The sequence below is a fragment of the Choloepus didactylus genome, chromosome 6 (genome assembly GCF_015220235.1).
Source record: "Choloepus didactylus isolate mChoDid1 chromosome 6, mChoDid1.pri, whole genome shotgun sequence".
Taxonomy (NCBI): Eukaryota; Metazoa; Chordata; class Mammalia; order Pilosa; family Megalonychidae; genus Choloepus; species Choloepus didactylus.
The window spans coordinates 35894761-35912719 of record NC_051312.1 but is presented as its reverse complement, the minus strand read 5'-3'; the positions used below and the strand labels follow the sequence as shown (position 1 = coordinate 35912719).

The 17959-nt window shown below is 37.6% G+C and overlaps 1 protein-coding gene across 2 annotated transcripts in view; it reads left to right on the top strand.

The window, feature by feature from the left end:
• HSD17B12 (hydroxysteroid 17-beta dehydrogenase 12) overlaps positions 1–17959 on the top strand; it is a 169942-nt gene that overhangs the window by 103082 nt on the left and 48901 nt on the right. For both annotated transcript variants that reach the window (XM_037838721.1, XM_037838722.1), the window contains exon 4: positions 11860–11967. In XM_037838721.1, the coding sequence (XP_037694649.1) occupies positions 11860–11967 (108 nt within the window). The remainder of the gene's footprint in view (positions 1–11859; positions 11968–17959) is intronic.

Below are 17959 nucleotides of genomic sequence, written 5' to 3'. Positions count from 1 at the left end.
TTGACACTTTGTTTCTTTACATATTTTGCTACCTGCAGTCTGGCTATCTTTATAGCTCTCATAGGCTTGGAAGCCAATCTGTACTAAAGGGAGAATTTTTTCTTCTTTTCAAATTACTAAAGTACTACATGCATTTTGAAATTAATCAACTAATTAATCCAAACTTTTTTTTAAATCATGATTTTGCAACTTTATTCTCTGGTCATTTGAAAAATACTGGTTCCTGAGTTTTGCAGATCTTCCACATGGTAACACATTACCAAAAAATCACAATTATTAATCTTGCCACCAGTCTCATCAGAAAAGCCTTTTTCTGCCAAGCTCATGGTGGCAGATACAGGTTTTTCAAAATTTTAATTTTCACTTAAAAGCTCAAGTTTTATCATTGACAACAAATCTTGTTCCTAGCTTTTTCTTGAAATGACAGGCTCACTTCATTCATTTTTGAGAATATCTTTACCATATATCTAAATCTTAGTAACCATAGTTTTTCTGTCAGTTTAATTTCAAGTAAAATGGTGTTGCATGAAAAAATGGCTAATTCAGCTCACAACTTAATTACACAACTGCTTTTCCTCAAGATGGCCATTGTATTTAGACATGCAGAAAAGTGCTTTATGCATCTTTCCCATTTAGCCACACAAAATATTTAGCCAGATGTGTTTTCAATGGTAGATATTTAGTAAAATTAGTGATTTTTTTATTGCTTCATCAAGGGACATTCTTAAGTGAAACAACTTTTTTATTCTTTACTGCAAGTGTGCAAAGAATATAGTGGCTTCCAATATAATTACCTGCTACTGCCTTGAAGGTTCCAGCAGTTTTACCCACCATTGCTTTTGTGCCATCAGTGGAAATGTGAATGCAGGGAAAAAAGCAAATTTGCATTTTACTCTATGGACATGCTTCCTCTGTGTCCCTTGGGGCATCCAAAGGTCAGGATGATTTGTGTTAAGTTCTTATTCTTTGTGTAAGTGTACAGGAGGAGGAGATTGTTCATCAATCACTTTTGCTTTTATATTGGTTTAGTCTGTGAAAACTATTAACAATGTAACATGCTCTTTTAACAATTTAAATGAAGAGTGGCGTTTTCTATGTTTAACTGAAAGATGGTTTAACTCTTGGCAAAATGTTGTTGAACTTATATTGATCTTAAAGGTATTGATTGCCATAAAGTAAATACTCATTTCTGCAGCTGCTATTTAAATTTTATGGTGAGTTTTTTCAAGATTTCCTTTTTATATGGAGTAAGTACAGCTGTTTAACTTTTCTTTTTCTTTTTTTTTCTAAATGCCAAAAAAAGAGGCCCAGATCTTGAAAAGAACACTTTCCAGTAACAAGATTTCCCAAAACAAGAGTGGAATCTTGTAAGAATAAAGTGACAGGTTAAAGTGACAGGTAAAAATGAAAAGAGGTTACCTAAGAAAAAAGTAGCTCAGTCAGCATTTTTGGAAGAAAGTATTGTGTGATGTTTGATTTCTAAGTAATTTTAGCTATCTTTCTCTTTGAAAAGGAAGGAAGATTATAAAAATATCTCTTTTGCTTCCTAACTTGATTTTGAGTTCACAGTTATCCTGCATGGAATATTGGTCAGCTGTGGCCCAAATCTCATTGGTAGTAATTTCATTTTCCAAGCCAACAAAAAACACAAAAGTTAGGTATCACCAGAAAAGACTTGCTTTACTAAAAAATAACAGTGAAAACTTACATATGGTAAATAAAATAAAATAAAATAATAATGCCGAGACATAAGCACAAGAACGTTGCCTCATATAGGAAACTGGGAAACTATGGAGACTATTTAGCTCTAAGATATGAAAGTTTGTTAACCAGAAATCTAAAGCAAGTGGATAAAATCTTTGTGTCCTCTCTCTCCCTAAAGCCCTGAATCTCATCAGTTGTAAAATCCTGTAGTCTCTAACTCAGAAGCCTCTTCCAGTCTGCCTGCCTCCCCATTTCTTTTGCTTTCCTTCTTCAAGCCCTTTTCTCTCACTGGACTTGTATCTTGCCACCCGTTGCTTTCTCTAACGGGCTGTGTATTCTCTACTCTGCCACTAGCATTTCCTTCCTGAAAAACAAGTGTGATCTTGTTACTTCCAGCTAAGTAGCCTCTGTTAGGAGCTCATAATACCCCAGATGAAATGTAAATTTGTTAACAGGGCCACCTTCATGGACATGGCCCTGCACTTAGATGGGCCTGTACTTGTTTGAATGCTCTGCTGTTGCCATCTTGAAATTATTAATAATTTTTGAACAGGGGGCCACACATTTTTATTTTACACTGTATCCTGTGAATTATATCGCCAGTCCTGCTTTTTAACTTGGCATTTACAACCCCTGCCAGTTCCTTCTGTGAATTTTTCTCTTGCCACTTCTTCCTGTACAACATGCACTCCATTCATGGGGACTCATGTAACATACTCATGCATCTCTTTTTGTCTACTTCTCCCTGTTTTCTGCACGGCTGATTCCTATTCTTCCTCATATCCTCAGCACACATGTCATCTATTTAAAATCCCACTCTGCAAGAGTGAGTTGCTTTCTCTTTGAATGCTTTATTCTTATTACAACAGCAATTGAATTGTAGTGTTTATCCATTTACATTTATTTCCTTTACCAAAATGTAACCTATGTGGACATATTTGTTGTCTTCAAGGTAAAGTCTGACACATGGGCACTACTCAGTTTGTGTTCTTGGGTTTATTCAGTCAAAAAATATTTATTGAACTCTGGTAATGTCCTAGGTGCTGTCAGGCTATGAGAATATAGCAGTAAAGAAAATAAAAACAGACATGGTCCCTGCCCTCCGAGGTTAAAGTTGAGCGAGGGAGTAAGATGCTTTGCCTAGTTGCAAACACGGTGCTCCTGAATAAAAGAATGAAAACATGCTAAGGTTTTTGGATGCTAATTTAGCATGAGAAATCCTCTGTCTCTTTGACTAGTGGTGGTGGAATATCACAAGCACTGGGATGCTAGGGAATGTTCCATAAGGAAGCTATCTTAGGTCCGTTTAGTGACATAAAAGAGAAGGTTGGATGTCTTCAGGGTCCCAGGCTTGTGATACATTCTTTCATCAAATCTGAGACACCATTGATCATAAGAAAATGGTTCATATTATAACCATTAAGAAAAAATGCCAAACTGACATGCTATCAATTCTAGGACATCCTGATTTCACAGGTGTTAAAAAGTGAATAAAAATGTGCATCTTGGAATAGATAAATACAGTAGTCAGAGACTGTGCCGGTTTGAATGTATTGTGTCCCCCAAATGCCATTATCTTTGTGGTCTTGTGGGACAGACGTTTTGGTGCTGGTTAGATTTGCTTGGAACGTGCCCCACCCAGCTGTGGGTGATGGTAACTGATGAGATGTTCCCATGGAGGCGTGGCCCCGCCCATTCAGGGTGGGCCTTGATCAGTGGAGATATATAAATGAGCTGACTCAGAGCGAGGAAACTGAGTGCAGCTGGGAGTGATGTTTTGAAGAGGAGTAAGCTTGCTAGAGAGGAACGTCCTGGGACAAAGCCGTTTTGAGGCCGGAGCTTTGGAGCATACGCTGGCTGCCTTCCCAGCTAACAGAGGTTTTCCGGACGCCATTGGCCATCCTCCGGTGAAGGTGCCCGGTTGCTAATGTGTTGCCTTGGACACTTTATGGCCTTGAGACTGTAACTGTGTAGCGAAATAAACCCCTGTTTTATAAAAGCCAATCCATCTCTGGTGTTTTGCATTCTGCAGCATTAGCAAACTAGGACAAAGACTATAATCATGAAAATAGCCCATTGTTACCATTGAGTCTGTAAATGATATGGTAGTAAATAAATCATTTCATTAAGTAAAGTCAAATGTGCTTGGTCATCTTAAAAAAACTATATGCAGCTAATGCAAACAGAGTTGAATAATACTCAGAGGATGCCTTCAGCAGCCTATTAAGGAAAAAAACAATTATGTGCCATGCAGTCCTTTTTGTAGATATTGGCAGATATAAGAAAAGCAAATTTTGGATAAGACTTTACAGTTTCTAAAATATTTTCTCGTGCTATTATGTAATACTCAACAAGAACTTTGGGGTTATTTCCTCTAATTTACAGGCTGAGAAATGGAATTCTGGACTATTAAAAGGCCAGTGTGAAGGGCTCTTTGCCAACAATTGACTGAGCACTCATATCCTGGGCTTCTAACTGTACTTCCACCTCTTTCCAACAAACTCTGCTTCTATATTATTATATGGAATATTGTTATATTGGAATTTTAAGTACTGTAATGTGTTAGGATTTTTTTTTTTTTTTTTGCATTTTTCTCCCTTCAAAAAATAAAATACAGGTACTTCTATTGGCATGCCTTTTGTTTTCCAAGTGTAGAAAATAAGATTCTTATTTTAAAATATTTTGAAGGATGGCTCATCCAAGGGTCCACAATACCTTAACTGAGTGTAAAACTCAGGGCTTTCAAAAGAATGGAGAGTATTCATGTTCTGCCAATAGACCCGATTCACATAGTATAAGGATTTTATTTATTTCAGATGGTTGTTCTAGTTAAATAGAATATAATGAATAAAATATAAAAACCTTGGCTTAAAATAAAGAAATATTTGATTTGGGGTGAAATCCTGATGAGCCCTGATGAATTTTCTGGTTTGCCTGAAAGTGAGTCTCTTCATCTGAGATTAAAATTATCATGAATATATTTTCAAGGGCAGTGTAAAAAAGAAATGGTCCATTATTTATGTAGCATCTCTGATAATGATAATAAATGTGCCTTAAAAAATAGAGTCTAATCAATTATTCCCTTCTAGAGCACAATCACCTTTTCTTCATGGGGAGGTGAGGTGTCTCACCCCAAGGGATGGAGGGAGAGATGGTAAGACCTGAGAAAAACACAAAAAGGAAATGGAGTGAACTTAGGTGGAAAGAGTTTGTTAGGTTTGGGGAGGGGTGGAGGCTTTTGTTTTCCCCTGAAAATTAGAGAAATTAAAAAGACTCTCTGTACATTCTTTTACATCTCTAAATATTATATGATAATTTTATGTGAAAATAGAGGGTTTTAAAAACATGCAATACATTTTTATAGTTGTAAATGGAATTCAAAATAAAATGATTTAGATTTTAAGGAGCTAAAATTAGTAAGCACTGGATACATTACTGTTTCTCCAAGAGTTCCTTCACTCCCATTATTGTTTTTGGGGACTGGGCATAAGAAGAGTGGTCCATTACTAAAATATCCTCATCGTTCATATCTGTTCCCCTAGTTCAGCCCCTGGAACACTTTATTCATTGGAATAAATGGGTTTTTAAGGTTTCTTATAACTCTAAAACTTTTGCATTCCTCTGAGAACGATAATCCAACCCCTGCAGGACAGATGGAAGAACCAGATTGTCTCTCAATGTATCTTACCCTTAATGATGCTTAATAGTACCTTATGTTATATGTTATATAGACATCTCTTACCAGCATATAGTTTTACTTCCATGTGGAAGAGTTCAAGAAGTATTGAGAAGATGATTTTGATAAATCAGTTGCATCCCAGATGTGTTTACTCTAAATTCAGCACACATTTGAGCCTCCTCAGCTATGTGCCAGGCTTGGTGCTAGGTGCTAATATTACACAGATGACAAAGAAATGATCCCAGGTTATTAGAAAATGACTCTTTGCATAATATTTTATGGTGAGTGCTTAACAGGATTATATAGAGGTCTTTAAGAATACAGCTGAGAAAGTTAGTAGCTTTACGTTGGAGGAAATGGGAATTGTGAGTATGTCCACAGAGGCGGTGGTACAACTTGAACCTAAAAGGATGAGTGGAATTTTATAATATGGAAAATATGGGGGAGGGGAAATGTAACAGGAATTTCATGGATAGTGCCAGAAACTTACTGGTGGAGGTTGGAAACCAGATTGTTTATTTGGAACAGATGTAGCGACAATGGAGACTCAATATATTATTTTTCGTTTTTATTAATAGAAAAATTATAAATACACAAGTCTATGTAGATTAGACCTCTCATAGCAGTCTCAGACCTTATATCCCTAGCCACCTAGGGAAAAAAAATGAGAAAAATCTTTTCAGGACCTTAAATAATTTAAGAATAATTATTCTTAAATTATTTTTAGAGAGAGACTCTTAAATTTAGAAGTTGTTGATTGGTTGGAAAAAAATGAATGTAATGATGGCCAGACCTAGATGTATGTTAAACATAAGGCTGTTCTGAATATTTTGATGACCTTTTTAGGTTTGAACCTAAGAATGTTCCACTTTCAATCTTCAGAGGTGTTTCAGCCTCGTGAGACTACTTATAGGTGCAGTTCCATGTCTGTCAATTCCTGATTTGACCCTGAACTAATTCAGGATACTCCCAGTCAAAAACAGTAATGTGACTGGAAGTGGGACACCCATGCTTGGAGGTGATGGAATGGCTAGAGGCCAGTGAGAGCACTATAGCTCTATAGTTATAAATAATATTTGCTTTTTATTATTTCATAATTGTAGTTAAGTGTTTTTCAGTGGAGCAGTGCATATGAAGTGAATGGATGGTATGGTGGTTTGAAGCTGTTATATACCCCAGAAAAGGCCATGTTCTTTTATCCATGCCTGTCAGTGCAGACCTATTGTGGGTGGGACCTTTCGGTTAGTTATTTCAATTGAGATGTGACCCAGTCCATTCAAGGTGGATCTTAATCCTTTTACTGGAGTACTTTATGAGAGAATAAAAGACAGAAAAGGCCCAGAGAGCTCAGAGAAGCTGAGAGACAAGGACATACCCACAGAAGCTGAGAGAGGAAGCCACTGAAGCCAGAAGCTGGAAGCAATGAAACCTGGGAGAGAAGGACCAGCAGACACTGGCCATGTGCCTTCCCATGTGACAGAGGTGTCCTGGATGCTGGTGACCTGTCTTCAGAGAAGGTATCCTCCTGTTGATGCCTTAATTTGGACATTTTAATGGCCTTAGAATTGTAACTTGTAAGCTAATAAATCCCCATTGTTAAAAGCCAGTCCATTTCCGGTATATTGCATTTTGGCAGCTTTAGCAAACTGAAAGAGATGGTATCAGCACAGCTATTTCTTAGCTTCACTTCCCATTTGTTAAGCCACAGATAATTTTCTGCCTCCATTTCCATTGAGTTGGCTGCCTTGAGATGCTTGTGCCAATCATCAGTGTTTTTTACTTCTTTCTTTTTGGTCCCAGCCATTAGGCTGAGATGGGCTAAGATTACTTCAGAATCATTTTAATCTGAAACAAAAAAGGGGGGTGGGCATGATTATATTTGGCCGCAACTGTAAGTATTAGAATGCCAGCCCATCTCATTTCAAATACTGAGTGGTTTAAGCCTATAGGAATCATCAGTGGTACTGAATATCTTTGAATCATGATGTATAGTATCCTAATAATGGAATTCTTTAATTCTTTAAACTTTTAAAGAATTTGCAACTACAAGATTTTATTGTGAGACACTAAAAAAAAACCAAACACTTAGAAAAAAGGGAGCTCCTGGAAGGGATGCCACACTCATTCTCCATAAATTTAATTGACGTGTTTAATGCAATATCAATAAAAGCTGAGACTAGATTCATAAATTTATGAAAAAGGAGAAGAATAAAGGGCTCCTGCACTACTAAGAATATTAAAATCCATTGTAAAGCTAGAATAATTAGAATCAGAGCTATGAAAGAACAGAAAAATAAAGTAGTGAACAGACTGTAATTCCTGAATCTGAACCCAGTACATAAGAGCAGCTCAATGGTTTTTCCCTCCACCTAGATCAGTCCTGGGATGTGGACTCCATGGAAAGGGCATGCTCTTGGGTGAGGCAGCTCTCTAGCTGAGGAAAATCCCTGAAGGAACTGGCATCTGAAGGCTGTCTGCTGATGATACTTCTACTCGCTGGGCAGCAAGAATTTCCTTGAAAGAGGGATTGAATAGCTTATCTCTTGTCTATTTCAACCTCCAGATTTAATTGTTTGTGTATCTTTATCCCTACACCACCTGTAGGGAGTTGATTTTAACTTATTACTGCTTCTGCCCTGGGGGGAAGGCTTGACCTCATAATTTGACAGAGGTTATGTCATTCATTGGGCCTTGTGGCAGGGCAAGAATCAGAGTGCCCAGAAGAAGTACCCCCCTCCAAAGTTTTGGTAAAGTTCTTGTTCTTCCCTCACAGTGGGCCACTGCTGAGTGTGGGCTGGTGATCTTAGGAAGAGCTTTGAGTTGGGAGGTGGTGAAGGTGAAATGGATGGAGGTTGTGTCTTGTATAGATGGTGCCCATTTCTGTTCCAGGTGCTTAATGGATCCTTGTGTTGTTTAAAATTAGAATATGCTTGTTCATCTGTCTTGGCTTCTTTAGCTGGGTCAGATGAGGGGTGGCAGGCTATGGGAAGAAGGAAGATGCCTAGATTTACTTCCCTTGTTCCCAAGGGAACCAGATACCTCCTACTTCAGCCTCTTAGAGCATCTGTGAAAATTCTCATCTGATTACCTGACTCCAAAGAAAGAGGGAGTTCCTGTCCTATTCTTATATATGTGCTGCTATTTCTAACTCACACAACTTGGTGGTGGTGGTGGTGTGGCAGTTCATGTTAACCTCAAACCCGTTTATGGGCCTGGTCAAGAGCATGCACGTCATATTCCTGGGAAAGGAAATGTGAGGAGTTTGCTGGATTCTTCTGAGGAAGTTTTCTACACTCTTTAAAAGGGGCGTGTACCTCCCCCCTACGTGAGACCTGACTCCCAGGGGTGTAAATCTCCCTGGCAACGCAGGATATGACCCCTGGGGATGCATGTGGACCCGGCATCGTGGGATTGAGAACATCTTCTTGACCAAAAGGGGGATGCAAAAAGAAATGAAATAAAGCTTCAGTGGCTAATGGAGTTGAGAGGTCACTCTGGTGGCCATTCTTACGTGCTATATAGATAACTCTTTTTAGGTTTTACTTTATTGGAATAGCTAGAAGTAAATACCTGAAACTACCAAACTCCAACCCAGTAGCCTTGACTCTTGAAGACGACTGTGTAACAATGTAGATTACAAGGGGTGCCAGTGTGATTGTGAAAACCTTGTGGATCGCCCTCCCTTTATCCAGTGTATGGATGGATGAGTAGATAATGGGGACAAAAACTAAATGAAAAATAAGGTGGGATGGTGGGGATGGTTTGGGTGTTCTTTTTTATTTTTATTTTTTATTCTTATTCTGGTTCTTTCTGGTATAAGGAAAATGTTCAAAAATAGATTGGGGTGATGTATGTATAACTATATGATGGTACTGTGAACAGCTGATTGTACACCATGGATGATTGTATGGTGTATGAATATATCTCAATAAAACTGAATTAAAAAGGGGGGCAGGGCACGTAACAGGGCTGACCCATTTCTGCCTCTGCACATTGCCATCTGCATGTCATGCTTGGAATGGCAGTGGCCCTCTTGAAACCAGAAAGGGAGCCAGCCTAAGAGAATAAGTGAGGAGGGTAGAAGGACTCCATGTCCTTCATTGTTGAGCAGCTGAACAAAACAGACCTAAGTCCTTGACCTGAGGGCAGTCAGACAACAAACTCATACATTATTAAAATATATAGCATGTTAGAAGGTGGTAAGTGCTGTTGAATAAAATAAAGCAAGGAAGAGGGGGACAAGGAGTGCTGGGGGAGGGGTGGCTACAGTTTTTTAAAAGGTTGTCAAGGAAGGCTTCTTGAGTAGGTAACATTTGCTCAAAGACCCAACAGAGATGAGGGATATGGAAGATCATTCCAGGGAGAGGGAACAGTAAGTGTAAAAGCCCTGAGTCTATTTGGGAGAACATTCTGTGTTTAAAGAGTCGTTAGGGGACCACTATGGCAAGAGCTGGGGTAGCAACAGGCCGAAGAGTTGGAGATGATTTCCGAGAAGTATTCGGGTATTGCCAAAGACTTGAGCTCTTACTCTGAGGAGAACAGGGACTTGATCTGACTGATGTGAAAAGGCACCCACAGTAGAAGCAGTGGAAAAAAGAAAATAAGAAAAAAAAGCAGTGTTAACTGGACTAGGACATGATTCAGAGTAGTCTCGGGTATGAATGGAGAAATTTTAATGTTCTCAAAAAACTTGCATCAGAAGCTCTTTTGCTTATCCTAGTGTGAAGAAGAAAGAGCTCATCTGGGGGTTCGTGATTAAATAACATTCTTTCCAAAAATGTCGTTGAATTTTTTTAGCGGCATATCTATATGAGACTCTGCAATTTAAATACATTGACCCAATCTTGTAAAGTAAATGTGATTCGGGGGTTGTATGAGGTGGCTTTCATCACTAGAGAGGAATGTTTCTAAATGTCTGTACACAGAGCTAGTGTGGAAAAATACTTTGCTTTTCTCAAGATAAATAGGTAAATTTATCTTACTTTATTCCTGAATAAAGTTTTAAGGTTAATAAAAGGTATCCTTCAGCCTTTTTTTGGGTCTTTTTTTCCCTTGTGAATCTGTGGCTATAATAAAGAGAATATTCTTTACTTATGGTGATAAATTCTGTGAACTGTTTATATTAAGATTAATATGTTGAACCAGCTCTTGTAAAATGACCAGTCAGTATCTGGCTCTCCATTACATAAGCACACATATGAATTGTTTATATTGGAACAAGAAGTATACCTTTAACACCAGGTAAGGTCTTTTCTAGGTCAGTTATTCTCTCCAATTTATTTGTGAATTTCTATTTAGGGCCAATACTTTCATTTCATCTAAGAACCAAATCTCTTCAGAACCAGCTGTTTAATTTTAGACATAAATCCCTTTTAGATCAAGAATGGATACTTCCTGTGTGGATTAATGCTGCATAATCTGGGATAAGCCAACATTGACTTGGACTGGAAAAATTTTATTTTTGGAAGCTGAATTTTTAAATGAATTATTTTGACTTTTATCAAGTTCCAAGTGATAAGCATTCCTAGCCTACTGGACTTCACTAAGTGAAGGGAAAATGGGGAGGGGAAGGGGAGACCTAACATTTGTGGAGTACCTCCTGTGTGCTAGTTGTATCATGGAGCCTGCATCAGTGGGCGATATTACTTCCATTTTCACAAGAGGATGCTAAGGCTTCCAGAGGATGTAGGACTTGCTCAGTGTCAAATGTTGAAATGAAATTCATACCCAAGACCATCTGACCTTCTCCTCAAAGGGAACTGGTGGATGCTGAAGTAAACACTATGTATGTATTACTTCAGATGCATTTTGTTTCTACAGGTCTCATTTCTGAAGTTAGCATTTCCACCAGCTCCGTTGGGACCTTTAGTAGTCCTCTGCAAACTAGAACACCAGGGTCTTTCTTGTGTCACTTTTTAGCTTTGTTACCATGCATTTTGTGTCAATTTTAAAATATAGTGGTTTATTAACTATGAACCAAGCTTCTAAGTTACAATATGATCATATTCACTTTATTTCCATTTTAATAACAGGGATTTTTTTTGTTTTGCGTATTATACTATAAAATATTTTGCAACATAAAGACTTCTCTATGAAGCATCAATTTGCAATTCAAGTCATTGTGCCAGTAGTATTTAAAGAACACATAACATAATGATATGAATCATGTTTTATTTGTATCTATAGGTCTAAAAATTATACATCAGTATTGATTTGTAGAAGGAGAACTAATAAAGGAACATTCAGCTAGTTCTGTGACAACATTGGAATTTTTATTGTAGAACTAATGTGGTGAACTCTGTATCATCTATTCAGTGGTCTCATGATTGCTCAAAATTATCCTAGTCTAAATTTCATATCATACTGGGGGACAAAGGAGTTTGAACAGATATTGCTATCAGATGTTTTCATCTTAACTGCCATGTATTGATTTTCCTTCTCTCTTCCCATTTGTGTCTCTCTCCCTCCCTCCCCAGGAGAAAAATTCAAAGTGGAGACAAGGACCATTGCTGTTGACTTTGGATCGGAAGATATTTATGATAAAATTAAAACAGACCTGGCAGGTCTTGAAATTGGTGTTTTAGGTTTGTATCTTTTCCACATTTATAGATTCTCCTTACATTTATTTTATTATGACTTTAAATTTTCCTTTTGGATGTTAGATGTTCATGTGATAAAATGACTAATGAGAAGAAAATTGTCTTGTTATTACAATTGATTAGATATTGATCTATATACATTTGATTATTTGTGTTTTAGTTTTATATTAATGACTATTCTACAATTTTGATTATTTTCCCTGTCTACTTTAATTCTAGTATCTCATTCTCTATATATATTTAGATGCAGTGATACTGTAATAATCCGTTAAGGTGAGTGGTGCTGACCCATTTTACAGTTGAGGAAATGAAGGGTTAGAGCAGTGTTTCTCAACCTTTTGTTCATTATTGTCTCCCTGAGGAGCCTTTTTAGACATTATTTTTCCTACTCTTCCCCCTATCCTGGCCATGAAATTTTAATATCACAGATATACTGCAAATCTCTTATACTGTATATATATCTGGGCATTATACATAAAAAAGTAAGATTTTTTTCTGCCTTCCCTTCCCCATGAGAACCAGTTTTTGTCCTATTGGGGGAAATGTGGCCCTGCCTCACTTAGGACTATGTGACTTAGAGAAATAAATTACCTGCCTAAAGTCACGTATGAAGAGTGAGTGGCATGACAGGGATTCGGAGATTCTGCTACTCTCTTTTGTTATATCCCAGCTACCTTGCTGTTATTACCAGAGATAGAAGCTTTTGCTAAGATGGGAAAATCTGTGCTTGTTATGGAAAAGATTCACCAGGAAATTTTAAGGAAAAAATGGGGCTTTGAAAAGTTATCTACTATTCTTCTGGAGTTATTGCTAGAAATAAACAGGACAATATTTCAGAAATATCTTCCTCACTAAATCTCTTTATCTGCTGCCTAAACTGGGTGAACCAGGTAATAACCATTGTTTTCTTTATTGGGCTATGACAGGAGGGTAAATGAAGGAGAATTTTTTTTTAATGTTTCCTAATTTTTCTTTAGTCAAGACCCACTCCCCTTCCTCATACTGTAAAAGAATGATCTTTTTTGTAATTTCCAGATAAGGCAGTTAAAAAAAAAAAAGAACAATTAAACAAATATAGCACTGCATAGTACCTTGGACCTGGGGTTAACCATTGATTTGATGTGGCATCATCTCAACTTCTGCCTGGTGCATATTACACATCACACTACCCACCTACCCTCACCACTACTCCACCACTTACGAGAGAGCCCAAAAGGCAAGAGATGAATGAAAACACAAGTCTAGTTTTTACCTTTGTGTCTATATGTTCTTTACATACATTTATTTCCTGGAGTCTTTCACTAAGTTCCTCTACCTTAGCTTAGATCTGGAATACATTAAGCACCATTAACATCTTTTTTTAACTTCAAAATCAGTGGCAGTGTCAACTTACTAGTTAGTACATACTCTGCATGGTCCATCCTAATCCCCTTTCAAAATCTTGATGGACTGGGGAATGAAGGCTGCTTTAGGCAGGGAGGTAGACCCAGGCCCCTTAATGAGAAGACACTGGGAGAGAGTTGTCTTGTTTGTTTTGAACTTGTGTTCTTAGAAAGTAACTTTCTTTCAGAAGATTGTTCTTAGTTTTGCGTGAGTCTTACTTTTACTTTAGAACCTTGAAACTATAGATGGTCTTGGATTATATGCCATTGGAGATGAATGTTGGACTTCAGGGTGCTACAGGGATGGAGGGTCGTAAAAGCACTCTTCAGCTGTTCTTTCCTGGACGGTAGTATGTGGAAAGGCTTCAGTGTGAGTTTAGACATGATGGATAGATCTATTAAGGTTGAAAGAATAGGGCACATGGTTACCAAGCACTTTCCCCCCCTTCTAGAATCCTAGGACTTGTATCAATACATAAGGACTAATATTTAGACATAAGGATTGATATTTTCCCAAGCCTTGTATGCCAATGCAATGGTTGTTTTTGTAGGGTAGCCCTTAGCAAATTGCAGGCTGTGAGTTAGCATTTTATACTCCTCTTCATCCATTCATCCATCCATTCATCCACCCACCCACCCACCCACCAATGAATGCTGAGCACAGGAGAAACAACAATGAACAAGAAAGCTCCTGAGTTTATATGGTATAATGTTCTAGCAGGAAAAACAACACTGAACAAAATAGTTTCCTGTGGGATAAGTGTTTTGGGAAGGGAGGGTAGGGTAATAGAGTATAAAAGGGAAGGGGGAGTTGATTCGGGGGAAATAATGGTGACTTGGCCTAGCCAGAGGGTTAGGAGAAAGAGACGAATACTAGAAATATTTAGGAAGTAGGTGAAGCAGGACTATGGGGGAGATTGCAAGTTGGGTGAAAGAGAAGGAAGAACTCATGGATAACTTTCAGAATTCTGGCTTGGGCATTTGGATCAGAAGTGCCATTTATTAAAATAGGAAATCCTTGAAGAGGAGCTTTTTTGGGAGTGAGGATCATTGAATTTTGGGGTCCCTTTAGGATGTCCAAATGGAGTTGTTAAGTTGATAGTTGGATAAATGGGTCTAGGTTCCAGTTTAACTCTGGGATGGGGATGGAATTTGGGAAGTAATCATCTATGAGTCATAATGTCATTGCAGCAGTGGGACCAGAGATAATCCAGGGTGAAAGTAGAGAATGTCAAGAGAAGGCTGAGGACAAAGCTCTTCTGAGTTTCCTTCCCTGTCATCAAAGACTCCCTGGAATATATAACATGAAAGGAGGATTTTTTTTTCCTCCAGTTCAACTCTGTCCAATAGAAATGTATCGTAAACCACATATGTAACTTTTATATTTCTAGTAGCTACATTTTTTAAAAATAAAAAGAAGCTGGTGAAGTTAATGTTAATAATATATTTTACTTAAACACTATATCCAAAATACTATGTTAGCACATAATCAATATAAAAATTACTGAAACATTTCACATTCTTTTATTAGCAGTAAATCTTTGAATTCTAGTGTGCGTTATTCTTGTAGCATGTCTCACATGTAACTGGTGGTGCTGTATTGGACACCCTAGCTCTGGTTCATCTTGGCCTCTCACCCTTAGTTTACATGGGAGAGCCCTAAACATAATTTCTAGATCTTCCTTGTCCTTTAAGTGGTTTTCAGCTGAGGACAATTTTGCAATGTCTGGCAATGTCTGGAGATGTATCTTGTTGCTACTACTGGCCTCTAATGATATGTTGCTGAGTATCCTACAATGCACAGGACAGCCCCTCACAACAAAGGATTATCAGCCTGAAAGGTCAGTAGTGCTGAGATTGAGTAACCTTGCTTAAACATTTGCACTGTAATTAAACAGTTCTACTTGAATACTTATTAAAACACTCACACACATTACTTTGTTTTTTTATTTCTAGTTGGTTGCAGATCAATAATAAAAATAATTATAGCTAACGTTCACATAATCCTTTAAAGTTTACGGCAGCACTTTCACATACATTATCTTATTAACTGGGCTGTAGTCTTAGTTTTCTGCCAACTCTCTCACAACTGCCTTCTTAATCATAAGTTTTATATACTAATTTATTATTGCCAATTATTAGTAAATATTTTCACTTATTGCATTGCAATTTTAATTTACCAAGATTCTTGTGGGGATTATCCAGACACCATGTGATCTAAATTTTATCAAAATACTCAGTCCTATCTTGAATCTAATCTTATAGTTCCTCCTCTCTAATATTGGATTTAACCTTCCGGAACTTATGGGCAGTGGGAGGAGTCTGATGTTTATGTTTGTTTCTCTTATGATTACTTAGGTCTGTAGCCTCTTCATCTTCTTTCTTCCCCTCCTCTGCCCTCATCCAGTTCCCACATACCCCCACCTCTGTCTAGTAAAGGGAGAATAATCTCTTTTTTCTCTTGCCTCTTCTGCTTAATGCCAATCTCACCTTTATAACATTTCCTAGAATAATATTCATATAGATTGGTTTTCAGTAAGATCTAGCATCCATATTGAATCACAGAATGAAATTTTTCCTACCTATTATTAATGAAACTAGTTGTAGTAAAAGGAAAAATAAACCACCAAAGTATACTCCACCTGTTTGAATAGCATCGAGCACCAAACTACTATCAGTGATTAATAAAGGAAATTATTTTTTCAGAATTGCAAAGGGAACTGCTAAAGCCCTTTGTTATGAAGGAAACATGAAGTTTTCAATAAGATAAGTGGAAAGAAAACAGTCATGAATTGTGAGAATTTATCTTGAAAGGTCACCATAACTCAATGAGACTATAAATGCTCAAGGTTAAGTTGGATTCTTAACTCTTATATAAAATAAGTAAGCATCTGCTGTCTTCTTTCAGACAAATGCCAAGAAACACAGATTTGAGATAGCTTATAAAAATTCTTCTCTTTAAAGAAAATGACATCAGTCTTGCTTTCAGTAAACAAACAATTGGTTAACAAAATGTGCTTGCCATAATGCTTCCTTAATTCCTCAAGAGGGGTGCTTGTGCATGTGCCACATTGGTTTGGAGGACTTTTCACAATGCACTGCAAAAGTAAAATTTACCAAGGCCAAAGGACTAGCTTTGGATTGGAAGTATGCCACAGAGAATACTTGTTACAAATTCCACTATTATGACTTTTTGTTAACTTTGAAGAAGAGCAAGATTCTTTGTTCTAGAAGGAATAAGTAGTAAGGTTTCCTTAGAAAAACATAGTTACTTAGTATGTGTTTCATTAGAAAAATCAACACCAGCTTTATTCAAGCTTGTAATGTAACCTAGACCAAAAGATTCTCTATGCCAAAGGCTTTCAAGGTCCCCTCCACCCATACTGTCATGGTTTATTTAAGTTGTAGAATTAAGAGAATCAGTTGGGAGAGAATGATCTGTGATGCTGTGCTGGTTTAGTGTATTCAGAACTATTTCTCATTCATTGACTTTTTGGTCCCATCCATCCATACATGTTGTTCATAATTTATTGAAGCATCATTTTAAGAATATTACATATGGGTAATAAAAATCAGTTGATTTGAAGGGATCACTGATCACTAAAACTAGAATAGACATTCTTTTCATCCTATGCCCTTTAGAAGTGAATACTTTGTTCCACTAATGTACTTGCTGGGTGGATTGTTTGTAAATTAGTGTCCTTCCTTTCTCTTCAGTTGAATGCACACATATCTTTGATTTTGTTATCCTTGTTAATGCAACCACTTTCCCCACTAATCTGTGTAGATTATGGTAAACTCTTGGAGAGCATTTGTGTACCATTTTCCTCCCCTTATTGTAATTAATATATTCAGCTTTTTACCTGTCCGTTTCCTGCTGGATCACTAGTCTGGAGGAAATGGTTATTTCAGTTAGAAGAGATGGAGAAGTCATTTTGGAATGAAGACAGGTAGATTTAGGAAGGAAACTATAGTGGGTAGGTTAATGATCAAGAGGTGCTGAGATGGAGGAAGAGCAGAAGGGCAAAATAAAATTAGTTGAGAAGGCAGCAAAGATCAACTTCTTATGCTTGGAAATATTCTCCTTCACCCCTTTTTTCTGAAGCCCGGTGTGCCAGTTTGGATGTATTATGTCCCCCAGAAAAAGCCATGTTCTTTAATGCAATCTTGTGGGGCAGACGTATTTAGTGTTGATTAGGTTGGAACCTTTTGATTGAGTGTTTCCATGGAGACAGTTATAATTGTAGGGTGATAACTGTGATTGAATTAATACCATGGAGATGTGGCCCCACCCATTCAGTGTGGGTCTTGATTAATTTACTGAAGTCCTTTAAAAAGAACCACACAGGCCCAGATGTTTGCTGATGCTGACACCTGCAGAAAGGACGTTTGGAGATGTTAAGCTAAGAGATGAAGCCCAAGAATTGCCCCAGGATATACTGAGACAGGACCCCCAGGTACTTAGCAAGAAAAGTCCTGGGAGAAAAAACCAAGGACGCACAGGAGCTGAGAGAGACATTTTGGAGAAAGCGATTTTGAAACACAACCCATGATTGGCAGACGCCAGCCACGTGCCTTCCCAGCTAATAGAGGCA